Source organism: Pristis pectinata, chromosome 4 (genome assembly GCF_009764475.1).
Source record: "Pristis pectinata isolate sPriPec2 chromosome 4, sPriPec2.1.pri, whole genome shotgun sequence".
Classification (NCBI taxonomy): Eukaryota; Metazoa; Chordata; class Chondrichthyes; order Rhinopristiformes; family Pristidae; genus Pristis; species Pristis pectinata.
Window position 1 is genome coordinate 22364227 of NC_067408.1, and position 21812 is coordinate 22386038.

General features: G+C 38.5%; 1 protein-coding gene across 1 annotated transcript in view; it reads left to right on the forward strand.

The window, feature by feature from the left end:
• Positions 1-868: 868 nt before the first annotated feature.
• The window catches only part of LOC127569828 (PDZ and LIM domain protein 4-like), a 78888-nt gene continuing 57944 nt past the window's right edge, over positions 869-21812 (forward strand). The window contains exons 1-2 of the mRNA XM_052014774.1: positions 869-1059; positions 20479-20630. Of these exons, the coding sequence (XP_051870734.1) occupies positions 967-1059; positions 20479-20630 (245 nt within the window). The 5' untranslated portion in view covers positions 869-966. The remainder of the gene's footprint in view (positions 1060-20478; positions 20631-21812) is intronic.

The following is a 21812-nucleotide window of genomic DNA, read 5'->3' on the forward strand; positions in this document are numbered from 1 at the left end:
TCAATTACGGAGACACAAGCAATTGCAGATGCTGGAACCTGGAGCAAAAACAAACTGCTGGAGGAACTCAGCAGTCGAGACCCGAAACGTCGACTATCCATTTCCCTCTACAGATGCTGCCTGACCCACTGAGTTCCTCCAGCTGTTTTTTTTCCACAATTATGTTAGTTATAGTTCTTCAAAAAAATACCAATTGTCATAATTAATTTTCATTTTGTTAATAAAGCTAAAGTCAACAGTAATTTTATTGCACTATGACAGCTAAACAAATTGCCTCGGGTAAGTTACTGATCTTAAAACCATACCGTACTTTTCAAAAGCCCTCTATAACATTTTTGCAGAATATTGCAGTTAAAGAAGCTCCCTATTGGGGTCATCTTTTTAAATGAAGTAATTTCAGTTGGAAATTCCCCTTTCCAGAAGCTTACCAGCAAAATGAATTTTGGGATTCTTGATCTGCACTGATCTGGAAGGTTTGTTTCTGTATGACTACAACCTTGGATGAAGTCCAAAAGAATCAGTAAAGCAATTATTGTGAGACAGTTGTTTGAACTGCAAACAGAAACTAAGATTTAAAAGCTTGAGCGGAGGGAGAAGGCAGAGAGTACGGACAGCAGCTGCAGTTGTGGCAGACACGCGGCTGCGTTTGACAAATGAACTACAACTCCCAGAAATCATTGAGGACTACATTTGCGCCGATAGGTCCTCGGTCCCGGGAGTGATCCCCCTGGCAACGGGATGGCCGCGCTGTCAGTCGGGGCACGTGACGGGCTGCGGCTCTTTGTCCTGACTCACGCGAGGATGGGGATGTCAAGGGGAATGACGTAATGTGAAAGCACCTAATTTAAAGGGAGGGCGGGGAGAGCAAGGGGGAAAGGGTATGATTGTTGCAGCTTTCGCTCTTAGTCTCGCTGGGATCCAAAGTGTTTGTTTCAAGTTGTTGCACCAGGAGAATTATAGATTAAAATGCCACATCCTGTGACTCTTTACGGACCGTCACCTTGGGGCTTTAGATTAGTAGGAGGCAAGGACTATAGCCAGCCCTTAACAATTTCGCGGGTAAGCAACACCTCTCTATTGGGAGAAATGCATTGGGAAACTTTCATTTGAAGCTATTTACTCAGTGTTGAGGTCCTCCTCGAAACCAGAGATCGCTGGCGACAGTGTGTTACTTTCTCTTTTTGATTTCATGTATTTGCAACATGTTGAGGAAATCTGCAGCCGCATAACTTGCAACAAAGTTGTTCACTTGTATACAAAAATAATTCTGGAACGGCTGTGTAGTTTCTTCTAAACGTGGTTTGAAGATGAAATGTAAAAGTATTCCCGCCTGCCCCCACCCATTCCACAAGGATTTTGCATTTTACGAGCACCGATTGTTGTCTTTTTTATTTTTTAGCTGTACCCTTTCGGTAAAGGTGTTACACAATGGAGAACCTGGTTTGGTACTTTTTGTACTTCGGGGGCTGCAACTGTGTGCTAATTTAGATATTGGGTGTCTTGTCCTCGATTGTGAGCTTTTGAAACAACCACATCTATTATCTTGAGGGCATAACGGGCTGCAGATCACTTCGTCGTAAGTGAACTCTTGATGGCTTCGAGTCTCATAAGCATTAAAATCTTTTTTTTTGACGATTGGTGAATTAAAACGTTATGGAAATACTGAAGATAGCTTCTCGGAAAGCATTAGCGAAACAAGGAAAGTTCTTTCTCAAAAGGAAAATACTTCTTGGGAAACCACTGCTTCATTGTGAATGCAATTTTGAGTGAAAGGGTAACATTTAGCAATAACTTTATACACGGTTTAGTGAAACATTTACCAAATAATGTAGCTTCTTTCTGCATTATAAATTAAATGTTCTATTAATACCGGTAGTGTATGGATAAATTTTGACTGGCCATTAAAGTTTATTCTATATCACTTGAGTTCTAGTTTAGCATCACACTGCACAATTTTACTTGTTTAAATAAGTCTTTAATTACGCGTGTATATATCTCCTTGGTTTGGTTCCAGTTTAGCTGAAGGCAATTTGTTAATTAGGAGGTTTGCAGTATTCACCAGGGACAACAAATCGTAACTATATTTTGCAAAGAAGAGCATTAAAGCTGGTGCATCTAGTGCTTAAATGATGTTTTTGTGTTAATTCTAGGGTATGATTAAACTAGCTAGAACGTTTCATTTGGATCTTGGTCGTATCAAAATATTTAAATGGAAACGTTTCCATTTAAATATAAATACTCGAGTTGTGCATTTAGGCCAAAACAAATATACAAGGATACTTGCCACCCTAAATGAACGTGTGTGGATCAAATGCTTTCAATTGTTTGGTGGGGAAAAGAAATCCAAAAAGTGTTGACCTTTAAAACTGGCTTGGGATCAGTCAGTTTAAACTGTTATTACGTTGATTCAGAGTGTAACTTGAGGACATATCTGAGCATTTGTACTATTATGATCAATAACCAAATTTGGTGGTTTTTATGAATTAAGTTTCAATGTGCTGGGTTAGAAACTCTATTGTGTAGCACAATATTTTTATTAAGTGAATACAGAAGCCTTTTTTAACCCCAGAAAATTGATATGATTTTCAACTCCCTGCATGTTTTGGGGAAACATGGTCCTCCAGGAATATGATATTTGAGGTCTGTGTGTAGAGCTGTGACATCAAGTGGTTTACAATGTTTGACTGTTGCTGTTGGATATTGTAGTGTAGATAAATGTGAATTGCAAGAATACAGCAGCAAGCCTAGGTTAGTGGATATAAAGTTAGAGTCTGTTCCTTCCTGAGCAATGCCAGTGAGTCCAGCACTGAGGAGACAGCTGTTATCTTTATGGATGGCCCCAAAGCTGTCTACTCATCACATTTAGCTCCTCATTTCATAATGGGTCTCCTGATGGCAATAATCCCTACCTCTTTGGTGCCAACTTCCAACTGCCCAATGTCCCATTGGCTGTCAGATGTGATTCCTGTCTAAATAAACCACCCACTTGAGACAAATTTGCCACAAAGTTGCTTGAAGCTGCAGTTGACATTGCAGTGGCTGGAGATCATGGACTAGTTTGTGGTCCCAAAGCTGTACAAGAAGCGATGTGCACTTTCTGTGTGATTGTGTAGAAGGCTAAATCTTAACATGTGCAAAGCATTGGATGTTGTTAAAATAGCTCTTTTGGCTTTCAGAAACTGGTATACATCTGCCTCCACCCCACAGCACATATTCAATGCATGTTTTTGTGTTCAAAAGAACTTGTAGATACCACATCTATGAACAGGATAAAATTAAGATCATATGGACTTAAATCCAAACAATGGATTTTGTGCTGCATTTTGAACAGTAAATGTATTGCCATGTAGCTCACGTTTTATTCAGTCCCCTCATGTCCATAACCTTGATATTTAACCATTGTCTACTGAAGGTTTCTAATTTGCAACCAATGGGACATTGGTTGTTGTATAATTATTTTAAAAAAACAAATAACCTGATGCTGTAAAATAAGTGGTTGTTTTACTTTGCTGTTAATAATGATCCTTGAACCTTATCCTTTATCTATAATTCCATGTATATTAAACAAAAAAATTGTAAATTTGGTGATGGTTCATTGTGAGCCGTTAAAGTAATGGGTAATTGAGATCCGATGCACTGTAGGATAGGACAGATCTGATACAGGATAGGGATAGGACAGATTTTGTTTGACCTCTAATTTTAAGAAACTTGCAAAACCAGGCAAAATGGATATTATAATAACTGAATTTTAAAATGATCAAGCTGTGAATAAGATTAATTCTTACTTCAGAATGGCAATGTCATGGAGTTAGTCTGTGAAGGACAGGATATAATATGGTTCATTCAGCTTGGTCAATGCTGAGCTTGTGAACAGCTGGTTTCAATGTAAGACTTTTCCCAGAAAGGGGAATGTGATTGGAGTTGCATATGAATCTTGGGGAGTGGGAGGGGAATATTGTGAAATTGCTGGCTTTGGTTTTCTGATATTTATCTGGAGAATAACATCAAGTAGTTATTGGGAAAATGCTGCTTGTATAATTAGTCTTTATTTGTGCATTTCCACTATATACCTACTGATTTGTCAATTTATGACAGTTGATTCTGAAGAAAATTGTTTAACAAAACTAAATTTGTCACTATTTGTAGAAACTGACATCCATCCATTTTCTTACATTAATAAGATTCAAAATACAGATTGGGGATATCATAAAAATATTGTAGTGGGGTTTCAAATGTTAATACATAAGTGGATTGGTTATCCTCAAAAGTTTTAAAAGTAAATAAATGGATTCAATTAAATTTTTGGTGATTATGGCTCTTCACCAAACTTGTTCGTAGGTAAGTGCATTTGTTTTCAACAAAATATTTTTTTTCTCTCAGTAACAGTACACATTTTTAAAGTGTCAAAGCATATCTATATATGCAGTTTGTGCATACTTTCAGTTTTCAAGAATTACTTTTTGGAGCTTCTTAATAGTAAGCTCTTTCCCATAGCAGAGATCTATAACCAGAGGGCATGGGTTTATGGAAGGAATAGGAGGTTTTAGGGGGGAGAGAAGGAAGAATTTTTCAACCATAAGGTTGATGGAACTTGGAATGCACTATCTGAGAGGGTGGTGGGAGCAGAGACTCTAGCAACATTTAGGAGGTATCTAAACTAGCTCTTGAATTGCCAAGGCATAGAAAATTATGGATCAGTATACATGGGTACTTGATGGTTGCAATGCACAGAGTGGATAGAAGGGCTTGTTTCTGTGCTGTATGACTCTAGGAGTATTATTTGGAGGATGTTCAGGGCCCAAAAGAAATCATTGCAGAGGTGCAGCTGTAAAAGTAAAGTAGAATCAAAATGCACTGTGGCCTAAAAGTTGAAAAAAGTCCTGTCTCTAGAATTTGGTTGGGGGGGGGGGGGGGGGGGGGCGTGGAGGTGGTGGTGCACTGGGAGGCAGGAATGGTAGTTGATGTATATAAATAGTTATAGCTTAACTAAATTGAAATTGTGCTCTCTATTCCAAATGACAGGATAAGATCGGGTATTTTTTTGTTCTTGGACAGAGGTTAGTTAGCAGAATGCAGTCCTTAATGTGAAGAATTTCTGGAATAATTTAATGGATATTAAGTTGCTCTTTGTGTATCTGAATAATGCTAAATTCTAAACTGAAAGGTTAGAGCAAATGCTTCATAAATTAAAATAGCCCTTGCTCATTTTGACTTCCTCCACTACAGTAAGTCAGCTGCACTCGGTCCAATGATTTTATCATATCATTCTATAAATCACTTAATGCATGAAGGTAGTTTTAAATAGCATTGCATTTAAAATCAAATTGTGGTTTAAAAAGAAACTAATTGGCCAGAAATTTTTAAAATTTTTTTTTAAAAAAAATTGAGAATGGGGGGAAGGTGGTTGGTGTAGAGCTCATGTTTTTGAGTTTTTAAAAAATTCAAAACTGGATTTTGTGAATTTTTATTTTAGCAAAATCCTGAGTTGTGAGTTTTCATCTTAAAAATAAACTTTATTCTTAAATAGTGCATAGTTTTCTTTACATTCAGTGTCACAGTCTATACAGGGACTCCCCAGGTTACAGATGACTTGTGGAAGTCTGACTTTATGCAAATTTTCCCATACCCTTTCAAAGTATTTTTCAAAATGGTAATGTTTTGTGGTATTCATTAATGACTGGATACAGTATATATTCCATTGATTTAATTCAGGAAGTGTTTGGGTGAATATTTAGTGAAATGAAAAAATTATAGGAATTGTATTTATAGTAATACAGTATGGGTTACTATAGAAAACTGGGTGTTTTCTGACTTGAGGAGAAATTGGCTTATGGACAGATCTCAGGAATGGAACCCTTGCATAACCTAGGGACTGCCTGTCTGTTTGTGGTGTTATTGGTTCTTTTTCTGTGTACAAGGCACCACTGTCTTGTGGCTTCCTTGGATGAAACAAACCAAGTGTTTGAGGGACTTTTACGTGGGGCTTAGCACCCCCACCCCCTGTCTAGTGTCAGTAGGACTTTGGACTATAGGCCTTCCCCACCCCCCCCCACAAAGCTTTTTTTACAGAATGCAAGGTCCTGCAGTCATTGAGTGCAGTCCTAAAATACTATCAGACTGTTTGAACAACAGTTACAGCACTATTATGCACCACACTTAATGATGGGAATGACAATTGCTTAACAAAATTGTTTATACTCAACATTTGAAATTAATGGAAGAAGAAAATCCTTAATGAGTTTATAGAATTAAAATGAGACCAAACATAAACTAGAGCTTTATGTCTATTGTTGGGCTTTAAGTTCAGAGGTCAGAATTTCACAGATGGTGTTTTGATGTTCAGTAGTTTGAATGACTGTTCTGTCTACCAGTCCTCCCTTCAAGCAAATTCATCAATTGACCATCTTGTTCTGACTGTGACCAAATCTCATTAACAACTAATTTTCAAATTGAAGCTTGGAATGCAAAAATAAAATACCCAATGTTTTTTTAAATTCAGATTTCACCATCACACTTGGGTTTGGGGAAGATAATTTGTCATGTTCATGGGTATTTTTTTTATTTTGACATTTTCCATTGCACAAGTAAATATAGGGGAGAGTAGGTCATCCTGTTTAACTTCTCTCCAAATAGAGATGGGAGCAGTCTTTCCCTCTAACCTTGAGTCTATGTAAAGATCAAAAAAACAATATCAACAGTTTCTATACACAGTGTATCCAGGCCCTACCAATAACTATGTTGGATTAGAATCAAAAGGTTTAGCCAAATATGGTAATGTCAGAAAACTTGGAAATGATAGCCATGAAAAAAAACTCCAAAGCAGGTTTCATGCTCCTTTCCAATCATCTTTGTTTAGAATAATGTGCATGTTTGGAAGCAGAGCTCAAGTTGGAGACTTTAGTTGCTGAGCATGAAAGAATAGATGTCTGCAAAATGACTTCCTCTGACAACCTTCCCTTGCTCACAAAATAACCACTGAAAACATAATCACTTTCCACATCTTGACCTATCCCTCAATGAGGGAAGGCATCAATGCCAAAACTCATCTGTGCTGTGTTATGCCCACATGGCCTTTGGCTGTATAAGGAAAAGTATTCAAAGATCAAAATCTCAAACCTGACAAAGCTCATCATTAAATGAGCAGCAATGATCCCTACATTATGCACTCAGACGTGGATTACCTACTGCAGGGTAATCACTGGGGAGTTAACAACAATGTTGTCCCCACTAGTAGGGTAGGTGACCCAATGAAGCAACATACAGCTTTTGGGGCTGCAATGTAGTGGCCAATTCATTCTCAAAACAAAAGGCATTCTTTTACCTATGGCACTACAGTGGTTAGCACTGCTATTTTACAGGTCAATGGACCCTGGTTCAATCTGACCTTGTGTGCTGCCTCTGGAGTTCACACATTCTCATTTTGAGTGCATGGGTTTCCACTGGGTGCTTCAGTTTCTTTCCAGACCCCAAAAATGTACCATTGAATTAAGTGATTATTGTAAACTACTCCTTGTGTAGGTGAGTGGCAAAACAAAGGCAGTTGATGGGTATGTGGAAAGTATATATTGCACAAAATCAGGAAAGGGAGAATGGGAAATGACACTGCTCTCTGGGAGTATGCATGACTTGATTGATTGAATAGCCTCCTGTGTCCTAATGAAGGAGGCCATTCAATCAATTGCGTAATGTTTCAAGGATATTCTTGGATTTCCTTTAGAAGAAAATGTAACAACATCCTTGCTAACCAGTACCTATTCTATCACTGACCAAAATGAAGGAGCATCTTGGATGGGAGTGCTTTAAAACCCAGAAACATAACGACCATAGCCTCCCATAGTACTCACCACCTGACCCGTCAAGACCAGTAGTGGTTTACAGATCCCACATTGGTCTTATCAGCCAATCCAGAACCCACAGAACTAGTGGAAGCAGGTCCTTTTGAGAATGATTCTAAAAGGTCTTCTATGCTTCTACATTGAAGAAACAGTAAGTTGATGTGGAATATCGCAAGTGGGAATTAAATCCTTGTGAAATGAGTGCTCGGTATTCTTTCCAAAGATAAAACGTCTTGTATTTTGGAAATGGGATTTTAAAACTGCACATTTTTTAACCTACCCTACCCTAAAATTGAAGAAATTGAATGTTGCTCTGCTACATCTTCAAGGCCTATAAATTGAAAGAGGTTTTATTCTTTTAGCTGAATTGCTGAATTTTCATTGCTGAAAATTGCAATTGGTAAGTGTCTGGACCAGAACTCTGCAGTTGAAATACCCAGGTGGTTTGCAGTCAGCACATTGATGGGGAATTAGTCATGTGAATTGTACAGCTGCATTCATCACTGGAGTGTAGCTAGGACATGATGTATTGAGAAGTATGATTCTCACTAGGATTTTGTGAAAGACAAATCTAATCTAAACTAACCTAAAGAAGCCTGTTAAAATGCTAATTCTAGCAAGTACAGTATTGCTTCAGATGGTGGAAAAATCATTTGTTAACATAAAACTTCTAAATTGCTGGATTCAAATTTATATGATGTAATGAATTCTCCCATGTTCTTTGCAAATAGTCTTTTTTTTAAAGAGAAGTCAACATGTGAAAGAGATGTAGCTTGATTACTGAACCTATTTTGAAGGTAGCCCTACTAAATTTACAAATGGATCTATTTTGTGAATTTTTATTATATGCATTATGTACTCCATGGTCTGAAGGGTTGAATTGCAGGTATATGTGGATGCATTCTCTTATTCTGCTGCAAAACAAGTTTCAAGACCTATGTCAGGGATAATAAATCTGATTCTGGAATATTATTACTCCAGAAATTTGGAAATGTGCAGATCCTTTGCTATTTGATGCATGCTAGAAAATCTACTCTGAATCAACACAATTTTTGTAAACGTTTCCCATATTCTTCCCCCACCCAGAATTTTTCTCTGTTCCACCATGATCCTCAACCAAGACCCAGTCTGAGATTGGCTGTGTTAGCAAAAACCGAGAATCCAATACAAGGTATTCCACATTAGGATGATTATGTACTGCTTAGAGTGCACATCTCCAAGGAATCTCGGGAGATCTCCTTTGGCATACCTTTTTAAGTCCAACAAGGCAATGGTCAATTTTAAACACTCTATGGAAATTCCCCAGCTAAACATTTTTGCAAAGTGCTTATTCCAAAATGATATGCAGTAATTAACATGATTCATAATGTAACAATACTTTCATTTTTATACATAATGGATGGAAGATTAGTGAAGGTGAATTTAAAATGTATCATCTGTACATTTTGCTAATTCCAAAATGTAATACATTGTTATGCTTTATATGGCATACATTGTCATTGTGTTGTAGTGTCACAAAAGTTGGTAGAACTTCTTAACACAAGAAATAGAAGCACCAGCATTTGGCCCCTCATGCCTTCTCTACCATCTAATAGATCATGTCTGTGCTGTTTTCTGTATTAATCCCATATCTGTTGATTTCCCTGTACCCATAGCTCTCTTGGGTGAAGAATTCTAAAGATTCAGTGCACTTGATCTTCTATTTTTTTTCTGCTGCCCTTCCCCATCCCCAAAACCCCATCTGTCCTAAATGGTTAACCCTTTTATTATTTTCAGACTGTGGCCACCCTGGCACGCAAATGTGCACTGGATCATTTCTTTTCTATACTGTATATAGGGTATAGGTTCAGTCTGCTTCAATTTTTTTCGCCAAAAGTCAAAATTGCTGGCTTAGGAATCACTGGTGAAACTTTACTATGTTCTCTGTATCGCAAACATATTGCTTCTTGGGTAAGGAGACAGTCCTAGTACAGTCTTATCAGGGCCCTATATCATTTGAGCAAGACATTTTATACTCTTGTATTTGTATCTTTTTGCATTTAAGGCCTTACTGTCTGCCTTCCTAATTGTTTGCTGTACCTATAATGTCAACTTCTAGTACACTTTTTTAAACCTTAAAATCTTTAATTTTAAAAGCTCTCCATTTTCTGCTTTTCTACCACAATGATGACCTTGCAATTTTTCCACATTATATTCTATATGCCATGTCTTTGCCCATTCAATCGCCCAATCCAGATTCCCTGAAGAATTTCTGCATCTTCCCTCACAGCCACACTACCATCAGTTGTCAGCAAGCCCAGATATTTTGCATGTTCCTCCTTGCACAGATTTTTATATATTGATTGTGAACTGCTTGGGGCCCAAGAGCACCCCACCAGTCAAAGCATCTTGTCCTGAAAATGAATTGCTCTTTTCCTGCTGTTTTCTGTTCATTAATCAATCTTTTAATCTATGCCAATATACTAATGCAGTGAAGCCTAATTTTCTTTGATAATCACTTTATAGATGACCCAGATGAAAGTCCAAAAATACTACAACTGATTTTGCTTCCATCCGTTCTGCCAGTTACAATCTCAACTAATTGGTTTGTCAAACATAATTTCCTTCTGAAATACAGTTGGCTCTTTCTAATGCTGTTATTAGTTTTTAAATCCCTTGCTCTCACTTGCTTTAATAAATAATAATATTCCCTCTACTTCTGATTTCAGCTGGCTGATCTGTAGTTTCTTTATTTCCTAAATAGTGGTGTTGCATTTGCTATCTTCTGATCTGTGTGAACTGTTCTAGAATCTGGAATTTTGGAAGATGGCAACTAATGCATCCACAATTTTTCTGGCTGTCTCCTTCAAAATATTAAGATGCAGGTAATCGGGTCCAAGGAATCTTATTGCCTTTCACATCTTTTGATCAGGTTCCTTTTGCATGTGAATTTACAGGGTTAGCAGTCTGCTGTTTTGATTCAGGGCCCTCGTTAGGAATGTGGGAAGCATTTTTCTTCCCTTGCACCCCCCCCCCCCCTTCCCTGGTATATTTCCCTAAAAGTTCCACACTATTCTTATCTGGAAGTATATGATCATTCCTTCATTATTTCATTATCATTGGCTCTAAATTCTGGGCTCTTTCCTCAACAGAATAATGGAAGAACCTTCACCAGAATTGCTGCTGCAGCTCAGTGACTCAGTTGCACCCATGGCCAAAGCCCACATCCTAAAAAACAAATAATTATACAAGTCTGTAATAAAAGTTCCACGTGCAATGAGTTGTGGTAGAAGGAAGCACAGATATACTACATCATCTTGGCACAACCAAATTGTCTTTTGGGTACATTACAAACTGGAGACTGGGGAGTTGGTATTTGTTTATGACATGTGTTGCAGGAAGACAGTGGGTTGATGGGGATAAGTCATGAAACTAAACTATCCCAAAAGATGGGACTCTTTAATTTAAAGAGAAATTACTGGAAATACAAGTAAAAGCTAGTTATGATTTGGTCAAGGGTGGCTGGAATGCACTGCCAGGGCTGGTGGTGGTGGCAGATACAATTGAGGTGTTCAAGAGACTCTTGGACAAGCATGTGAATGTGCTGAGAATGAATGGAGGGGTATGGACGATGTGCTGGCAGAAGGGATAAGTTTAATTTGGTGTCATTAGCTGAATTAGTTTGGCACAACATTGTGGGGTGAAGGGCCCATTCCATACATGTACCTATTATTTCTACAACATGGAATGATGCCTCAATGCAGAATTTCATACTCGGCAAATCAGCCTGGGGCACCATCCACTAATTTTCAAACTTCACTGTATGTTGAAATCTGAGTTTAGAAGCTATTATCTTTGTAGTTGAATGACTAACAGTAATTGTTTAAAATATGATGGCAGTGTAGGAAAGTCTAGACTTTAATTGGCATGTGATAGGTAAAGTGAATTTTTTTAGAAAGTTGTTGTTTAACTTTTAATCAAAAGCCTCACAGATATAGTAACTGTATGTATTCCCCCTTTTGTTTAGACTAAAAAAACATGTTCTGAGTCTACCCACAAGTCTCTAGAGGACATGTGCAATATCTATTCATCTGGGAAGCAGACCATAAAATTCCACTTTGTGGAAACCAATCCTTTGTCTAGAGAAACCAGTGAAATGGTTGCCTAGTCTGTTTTTCCTCTCTATGTAGAGGAGGCCACACTTGAAGCACTGAATGCATAGATGATATTAAGGGAGGTGCAGGTGAATCTGTCTCTACTGAAAGGACTATTTGGGTGCCTGGATGGAGGTGGTGTAGGTGCAGGTGTTGCACCTACGGCAGGGGCAGTGGAAAGTTTCTGGGGTGGTAGGAGGAGTGAACTAGGGAGTGGCAGAGAGCAGTCCCTGCAAAAGGCAGAAAGGGGTGGGGAAGATGTGCTTGGTAGTGGGGTCCTGTCGGAGATTGTATCTACCCCTCCTAGTTCCTTTAGCAGCTTGTTCCTTATAGCCACCACCCTTAATGGGGGGGGGGGGGCGAAGGGAAGCTTGCTTCTCAGATCTCCTTTTAAATGCAATCTCCTCTCACCTTTTAAATCTATGCCCTCAAGTTTTAGACTCTCCCATCCTGGGGGGGAAAACTATTATGGCCATTCACCTGGCTACCTGTCATGATTTTATAAATCTTTAAAGTTGCCTCTCGGCCTCCTTCACAGAAAACATTCCCAGCCTATTCAGTGTCTCCTTGTAACTTGAGCCCTCCAGGCCATGCCATCTTCTTGCAGCTACCATCAGGCAGAAGGTTAAGAAGCCTGAAGTCCTACACCTCCAGGTTCAAGAATGGCTACTTCCCTTCAACCATTTGGTTCATGAGCTGATTGGCACAACCCCAATCACTACCTCAGTATATCAACACCATAACCACTTTGCACAACTGTGGACTTTTTTATTTTTGTTTGAATTGTTCTTTCTTGTATAATTTATCAACTTTTCTTGTGAATGTTGTGTATTCGATGCTATGTGCCTGTGATACTGCTGTAAGTAAGCTTTTCATTGCACCTGTGCATACATGTATTTGTGCATATGACAATAAATTAAACTGACTTTAACAATCCCAGTACTATCCTTGTGAATCTTTTCTGTACCCTCTAGCTTAATCACATCCTTCCTATAGTGTAGTGACCAAAACAGTGCACACTATTCCAAGTGCAATCTCACCAATGTCTTGTACAGCTGTAACATGAGGTCACAACTCTTGTAGTCAATGCCCTGACAAATGAATGCAAGTATGCCATGCACTACCTTCACCACCCTGTCTACCTGTGTTGCCACTTTTGGGGAACTATGTACTTGTACCCTTTGGTGTCTTTGTACAGTTACAAAAACTATTGTGCATCAAAAACCCATGTCACTTACAGCCAAACAGTTATGAAGTGTTTTGTGTTGAGTTGGTTGCTCTCATTGCCTCCTATGACATGAACAAAGGTCCTACCAGAATATGCAGAAGTGTGTGTTAGTTATTGTTATTTGGAAGAAATAAATATTCCTGACTTGAGAGTCTTTAAGGAACAGTAATGTGACTTAGACACTGTCATCACATTTGTAATAATCCAAACTGGTTTTAAATTCTGATTTGAATTAAAGGGACTTTTAACTGCAAATGAACCCTCAGTGGCTTGACTGGGGATGAAACAACAGTCATTCATTTGTCTGGAGAGCCTGTTCACGAAAGGGTTCTGGAAAGTTCATTCCAAATGTGCAGGACTGATGGCTCCGTTGTTTTCAGGGATACTTATTGAGACAAGTTTCAATATTGCTGGAAGATCATCAACTCTGTTTAAGATGCACTTTGGTCTGCCAGAAACTTGCACATCCGTCAATACAATCTATTTGTGACCAAATGTTGGCACACTTTTAAGGTGCAGGACTTCATGCTAAATAGTGCATTGAAACTTTATGCAATTGCTGCAAAGAATCTTATGGGCAAGGGTCACAGTTTTGGGTCCTCCTGCTACAGGGTGCTAAGGCACTGAGCCCTCCTTGCAGATTTTCTTTAAGGAAGCTCAGATTCATTACTGAAGGAATGTTTGCGGGGAAAAAAAGAAAAATCGGCACTAAGTTGAATCTTATGGGGGGGGGGAGATAACATAACAATATGTCAAGTATAGTGGCTGATATAGAAGATCTCATTGTAAAATCGTAAGTTTTATGAATGGGGGAAGGGCAGGGGAATTCAAGTGGTGAACTGTTGTAACTTGTGCATCAAGTGAAAATGGTTGGAGGCCTCGGGTGAATTTTTTATATGCTACATACAGTTTGTGTGGCTGTTTGCTTGTCTGATGTTAGCAGATGACAAATGGAAATTTTGTCTGTGCAAGTGACTGGTGAACAATGGTGTGCTAAGCTTGATAAGCCTTCAAAAATCAAAGTGCATAAACAAACAGCCAGTTTATAAAAAGTCACCAAATCCACCCCAATGTTGGCCCATTTCCCTGTTCCTGATAGAATTTTATACTCTAGTCCCACACCCAAACAAAACACTTGAGTTTATTGCTTTCTTTGGAATAGTCCTGAGGTATATGTTGCCATAATATTAATTGGAACTCTGCTAATCAAATTTCTTTTGATCCACTGGTCTTTGTTTTAGTACTAGAATTTTTGATTAGCTCTATTTGACTGACCGTTGAAGGTGACTTATGGAAAAAGTAAATTCATCTATCTCTTTGAATATGCAGCCTCACTAGTGCACTATTCCAAAAACTTCTAATCAAAAGCATGTACAGTGGTGTCTTATTTTCCCACTTGCTGGAAAAGGAATTCTACTCAGTCTACTACACTGAAATAAGCAATGTGATTTCAAAAGGTGACTAGGTATATGCATGTTTTTAAAATTTGCAAATGGGAAGACTTTTAATTGACCAAGTTGGTTTTCAAAGAATGTAAGTAAACACTAAACTCAATCCAAAACAGAATAATGAGTTGTATCTTGCTGACCAATGGGTACAGTATTGGTGGAGTTGCTCAATTAAACCCGGTGGAGTTGCTCAATTAAATATGGTGGCACAGTAGTGTAGCAGTTAGTGTAACGCTACTACAGCACCAGTGACCCAGGTTCAATTCCCACCACTGTCTATAAGGAGCTTGTATGTTCTCCCTGTGTGTCTGCATGGGTTTCTTCTGGGTGTTCCAGTTTCCTCCCACATTCCAAAGACTTACAGGTTGGGAGCTGTGGGCATGCTATGTTGGTGCCAGAAGAGTGGTGACACTTGCAGGCTGCCCCCAGCACATTCTCAGTAATGCAAAAAGATGCATTTCACTGTTTCGATGTACATAAAACAGTACAGCACAATACAGGCCCTTCGGCCCACAATGTTGTGCCAACCTTTAAACCTCACCTAAGACTATCTAACCCCTTCCTCCCACATATCCCTCCTATTTTAAATTCCTCCATATGCTTATCTAGTAATCTCTTGAATTTGACCAATGTGCCTGCCTCCACTACCCCAGGCAGCGCATTCCATGCCCCAACCACTCTCTGGGTGGGGGAAAAACCTTCCTCTGATATCTCCCTTGAACTTCCCACCCATTACTTTAAAGCCATGCCCTCTTGTATTGAGCATTGGTGCCCTGGGAAGGAGGTGCTGGCTGTCTACACTATCTATTCCTCTTAATATTTTGTACACCTCTGTCTCCTCTCATCCTCCTCTCCAAAGAGTAAAGCCCTAGCTCCCTTAGTCTCTCCTCATAATGCATACTCTAAACCAGGCAGCATTCTGGTAAATTTCCTCTGCACCCTTTCCAACACTTCCACATCCTTCCTATAATGAGGTGACCAGAACTGGACACCATACTCTAAGTGTGGTCTAACCAGAGTTTTATAGAGTTGCATCATTCCCTCGACTTAAGAAAGCTTATGGGGTGTTAGCTTTTATAACTACCCTATCCATGTGACTAATAAATATCTTATTTAGAGATGAGTTCAAATCCAACATGGTAGCTCTGGAATTTAAATTCTATTTAAAAGCAATCTGGAATCTTAATTTTCAATGACCACAATTCACAAATCTTGTTTATGTTTGAAAGTAATTTTTTTCACCTAATACCTGTCAGAAGAAGAAATCTACTATCCTTAAATGTGAAATTTGTTTGACTCTGGATTCTTAATTGCCCGTGCACAATGTGATCAGCTCTATATTAGAGAAACAAAACACAGATCATTCGACTGCTTGGCACAACATCGCCATTCAATGTGTAAGGGTGACCTTGAGTTTGTTGTTGCTTGCCACTTTAATTTTCCATTCCATTCCCATTTTGACCTCTAACTTTTAGCCTTCAATGAAGTGCAAGCTTGAGAAATGGCATCTTTCTCTCTAGCGTACTAAAGTCCTCTGACCTCTATTAGTTATTTAACAAGGTTGAATTTGGCCTTTTTACTTTGCTAGAACTGACCAATTCTGATGAAAGATCTTGAACTTGTACACTCAGATTTTCTCACTCTACAGATGCTGCCTGCCTTGCCTGATTTTCCTGTATTCTTTTATTTCAGATTTCCAGCAAATGTAGTGATTTTAATCTCTCAATTCTAGCATTTTCTTTGTCTTTGTTCTCATAACGTTACATCTCTTATCAGCTGGGATGAACAAGCCTTTGCCATGGTCTCTAAACTGGCACTAAAGTTGTCTTGCTTCATTCTCTCTTGCTTCCACCCTATCACATCATTCACTTTGTTCTGTTCACCCTCTCTCTTTGCAACATAAAATGTGCCTGTTTTACAAGTTTTCTTCTTTCTGATCAAAGATCATTGAGCTGAAATGTTAACTTTGCTTCTCTTTCCATAAATACTGCTGAGTATTTCCAGCATCTTCTGTTTTTATTGCCGTTGGATCTGGCATCATTGCAGTTTTAATACTCTTGTATTAATATTTTTGAGTTTCTCCATGGTCTTGGCATTTCCCCAACTCTGCATCCTCTTCCAGTCTGCATGATTTCTTTGCTTCTCCAAATCTGGCCTCCTTGCTTTTCCCTGATTTTAAACACTTGGTTATAATTTCAGTTGTTTGAGCCCCAAGCTCTAATTACTTCACCTTCACCCCTCCACATTTTCCCCCTTTTTTTTTTAAAGATAGTCCTTTTAAAATCTACCATTTCAGACTAGACTTTTATTCTTCCATACGGATTTCCTGCTCTTGGTTCTGGTCACACTTTGTTTAGCACTCTATAAACTGGTTGTTCATTTTGGAAAATCGGAAAATCAAAAAACCAACTGCAGATGCTGAAAATCTAAAATGAAACAGAAAATACTGTAATTATTCAGCAGGTCAGGCCGCATCTGTGGGAAGAGAAACAGCTAGTCTCAGGTCAAAGACGGGTCATGTCCCCAACCCCTTCCCCCTCATCCTTCCTACAGCTTAACTAGCTTCTTTGCCCAGTTCTGAGGAAGGGTCTTCAAACTGAAATTTTAGCTGTTTCTCTTCCCATAGATGCAGACTGACCTGTATTTCCAGCATTTTCTGTTTTATTTGGGTGGTGTGGCTGTTTTAATAAACTGTTCCTGCACATTGCTATGATGCATGTTTAAAAAAAATTTATAATTTTGTACCTCCTTTCTTCTGAACTATAAATAGTGGTGTGATGTATTCTGCTGCCTACAGAAAAAGATAGAGGAAGATGAAATCGTCTGGCAGAATAACTAAGGAATATCAGTCTGGCAGAATAACAAGTGTTATCTTGGCTGTTAATTTATGGAAATTTGTAGCTAAATTTAGTCTTTGAAGGGTTTCTCTAAATAAACCACGAGTATGAGTAACAAATCAATTTATATTCCAAAGCTTGTATAAATGTTTTTGTTTCCAAAAGGAGTGGAAGGGTGGAAATACAGCTGTGTATCAAATATCTAACTTGAAGCTCCACAGAGACGTTATTGTTGATCTTAACTTTGGTTTGTAACTCCAAGACACTTCAGTTTTATTTTCTCAGTTGATTTCACTTTTAATATGCTGAGAACTGGCTGTTTAGCTTCACAGTTCATCCTGTGCTGTATTCAATGCTTACAATTTGCTTTAGAAAAGAACTCTACTATTGGCCTGGAAACTTAAGTGCCAAATTGTGTTTCTGTTGTCTTTTTTAAATTGCAGGACCATGTCAAGCATGGTGTTATCTAGTTACTAAATGCCTTCTAAGCTTCTATTTTGTTTTTGGTAGTGCAGAATGGCAGCAGTTGCAGTGACGTCTTCCATTTTGTTTCATTTTTTAATTTAGTAACTTAGCTGGGATAGTTTTGCAATTAGTCCTTATGATACTTGCATGGTCACCTAATCTTTAAGATTGTGTTGCAACCATGAATGCATCTCTGGGCAGTTCAATAAAATTGCTATTTTATTTGGCATCGGTTGTGGATCTTGAACAGCTGCTATCATATTTTGGAGTTTGGGCATGAATTTGTCGGTCAATATTGAATTGATGTTTGGGTAATCTAAGCAATGATCAGAATTAAAAACCATTATTCAATTTTAAGGCTTTCGAGGTTCCAGTTAATTAAACCTTATCATTTATGCATTATGGGGCAGCCAGTTTGCGCACAGTAAAGAATCACAAATTATGTTGTAGTGGATGTTTGCTTTGGGAAGTTTACTTGGATGCTACACATTGATCAGGATATCAGGGATCAGGACTGCCAGCACATTTTTCAAAGAAGGGATAGTTTGTGGGCAGGAGTTGTTCCATCTTTGACTGGAAGCATTGCAGCTGTTCCAAGAATTGCTGCAGGGAGGATTATTTCAAGGTAAGTTGCAATTAAATGAGATTCACGGCAGGTTAAGTTCTCAACAGTGAACTATAAAATTTTGGGCTCTCGTGTCTCTGGTAATTCTGAGATACAGTAGATGTCCTGGAGTTATTTAGCTCCAAGCAAACCCATTATTTGATCACTGTAGGACTGGTGCTTGGATTTGGGGAAAATGCACAAGAAAAATGGGTGACCTTATTGATATTAAGCAAGGAAATCAATTTCAAAATTAAACATGGAGTATACCATTCAATAAGAACTTGTGGATTGTTGGCAATTCTAATCCCCCCTCCTCTCTCCACCTCCCTTCTCCTGTAGCAACATGTAGTGAAATGTTAGTCATTGACAGCTGGTTAGGCCACACTTTCAACCTAACCAGCTGGTATCTGGTGCTTTTGGAAAGTTGTCAAGGGCAAGGCTTCTTGTAAAAGGTGGGGTTTGTGCTTCACTGTGCAGGATTCCTCTAGTGATTTCTGGAAATCCCTATTTGGAAGATTATAAGGAGCCTGCAAAATGTAAGTTTCTATTTACTTCTACATTTGGCAGATAACCAGCAATTCTCTACTACTGACATTTGAGATTTTCCTGGCCCTGAACTCAACTTTCTGTAGGTTGAGTTCCCCTGGGAGGGGAAATTCATCTTTAAAAGGATTGCTAATTTTCTCTTGACACAAGGAAAATCCATCTTGATACAGGCCTTGACAATCCCACTAGGGATAACTTCCTTGATCTAAAAGTTCTTGTAATCTCCTTATACCCAGCTGAGAAAATTAACTGGACTTGAAACTTGGTCTCTATCAAAAGGTATTACATCATTGACAGTATAGTACTCCTTCAGAACACAGTGGGGTGCCAGCCAAGATTTTTATTTTAATTTCTGGAGTGCAATTGGAATTATAAATGAGTGCTATCTGCCTCTGGCCCTTTTGAGCTCTAATTCAGAAGGAAGTTTCCCTCCATCCCCACCCCTGAATTGCCATCACTGGCAGCTCTTATGACCTGTCAACATTGCTACATCTCTTCCATCTCAATCTCCTAAAAGCCATCTTTGCATGACAGTGCTTTAACCACTATCTAATTACCAACCTGCTGCTGAGCTGATACCTAACTGAAAAATATTCTCTGTATTTGTAAATTAATTTACAAGAAGTGTATTTCTTTATCCCTGCCCACATTTGGTCACTTTTCAATTCCCTCAGGCAATTTAGGTTTCTTCACTTTTAGCATCAGCTACTTGATATTATCTTGAAGTTGTGTGTAATACCTCATTCTCAGGATGTGTATAAGTGCCAGCTCTACCCATTATCACCCAGGCTTTAAGTTGTTCGATGCAATGGCATGATGAGACCAATTAGGTAGCATTTAATTCAATTGCACACCAGGAGATGAGAACAATAGTGGACCAGAGCTGGCAAACTGTTATATGAAGGTTCATTGACCTGAAATGTTGACTCTGATTCTCTTTCCACAGATACTGGTAATACTCAAAGTTAGACAGTGTTTTCTATTTTTGTTTCATATTTCCAGCATCTGTAAATGTTTGTTTTTAATTGTATTTGGTCATTTTAAACACTTGATGCAAGACGGTTCTTGTGATTTGAGTAATAACTTCCCAAACTCTTGCTCGGCTGCCCCTGCAATGAAATTTGTGTCAGAATGTCTTGAAAAAGCAAATGGCACAAGGAAATGGCAATGGCGAAGGAGGCAAAGTTATGTATTTCAACATTGAATTTTGAATACTATTTACCAATATTTAAATATTTGGGTGCAAGGGGATGCACTAATGTTCATCCACTTTAGAGTATCAGACACTTACTCTGGGCAATTGGATGAATTTATCATGTGAGGTCTGGTACCAGCTTGCTTTGTGGATTTAAATTGTAACACTTTTTTCTTTGTTGAAGGTTACTCCTGGCAGCAAGGCATCCTCAGCAAATCTGTGCCCTGGTGATATCATTGTAGCTATCAATGAAGACAGTACAGAGAATATGAACCATCTGGATGCACAAAACAAGATCAAGGCCTGTACTGACCAGCTCACACTTTCCATTAACAGGTCAGTGACTTTAGTTCCGAACATCTTTTAGAAATACAGTTTTAGCTTAATGTTCTCATGAACCAATGAACGTTGGTCATAATTTAAAACATAATTTGTTTTTGTGTAGCAACTTGTGCCAAATTCAAAAATTACTGTAGTTTTGCCTTTTGCCACCTTTTCCAAAAAGGCATCCTCTTGCATTTGCAAGTCATTGAGGGTATTGGTACCACCTCATCTGATTATCTAATTTGCCATGCTACAGACAGAATCTTTTGGCACTAGAGAGAATTTTGCAAATCATGAATTAAATTGCCATGCAGCAGATTGGAGTAACTAGATTTTACTGAGCTGTTCTCTAGGGAAGAGGTGGGTTTGGATTTAGAGATGGCTTAAAGGGTGAGGGGGGGGGGGGAAAGCACATGGATTAATACACAAGCATTCGTGGCAGTACTGATTTTTTTCTGTAGTGCTCTATTTGAATGGCTGCACTATGCATTTGATTGATGTCAAAATTCTAAATTTTTTTTTAGGAGAAAATGGTCATATGCTTAAGTGTTTTTTTGAACAGCTGAAATGGCTAGCTTCCATCTAATTTAATTGTTTGTCTTGCTCTCCTCTTGGCCATCTCCAGGATTCAAAAGATCTTGTGTGTATTATTCCCTTACTATGCCACTGTTCAAACAGCTCTCCCTGTTCATTGCATAATGTTGCTTTTAAAAATAAATGGCAGGAGTTAATTTCTCTTGTAAGTAATTTCATAATATCTTCACAGAAAACAGTAACTTGTTACCACAAACTCTTAATTCTTTCAAAATGAAAGAAGTGTTGGTACTGAGCCTTAAGTTGCCACCTAAAGGGGAGCAATGGTAGAGACCAAGTTGTAGACTAATGTCCAGAGGTCTAGGCTATCAAATCCCATCACCAGCTGGAGAATTCAAATTCAAAAATAATAAACCTGAAATTAATCTAATGTGTGTATGTCTAGTATTATAGCACACTAACTTGTGCATGAATCAGATTGACTTTTGAGTGTAGAATCTGTTGCCCCTTGGATAATGTGAATACAAGTCACCCAGTATATTTACAATGATGATTCAGGAATAATAAGGCATGTACAATTTCTCAAGAGGATAAAAGGAGTTTAAAAACGAGGAAGGCGCACTGAACAATTATAAAACATTGTCCAGCTTCAGAGTACTG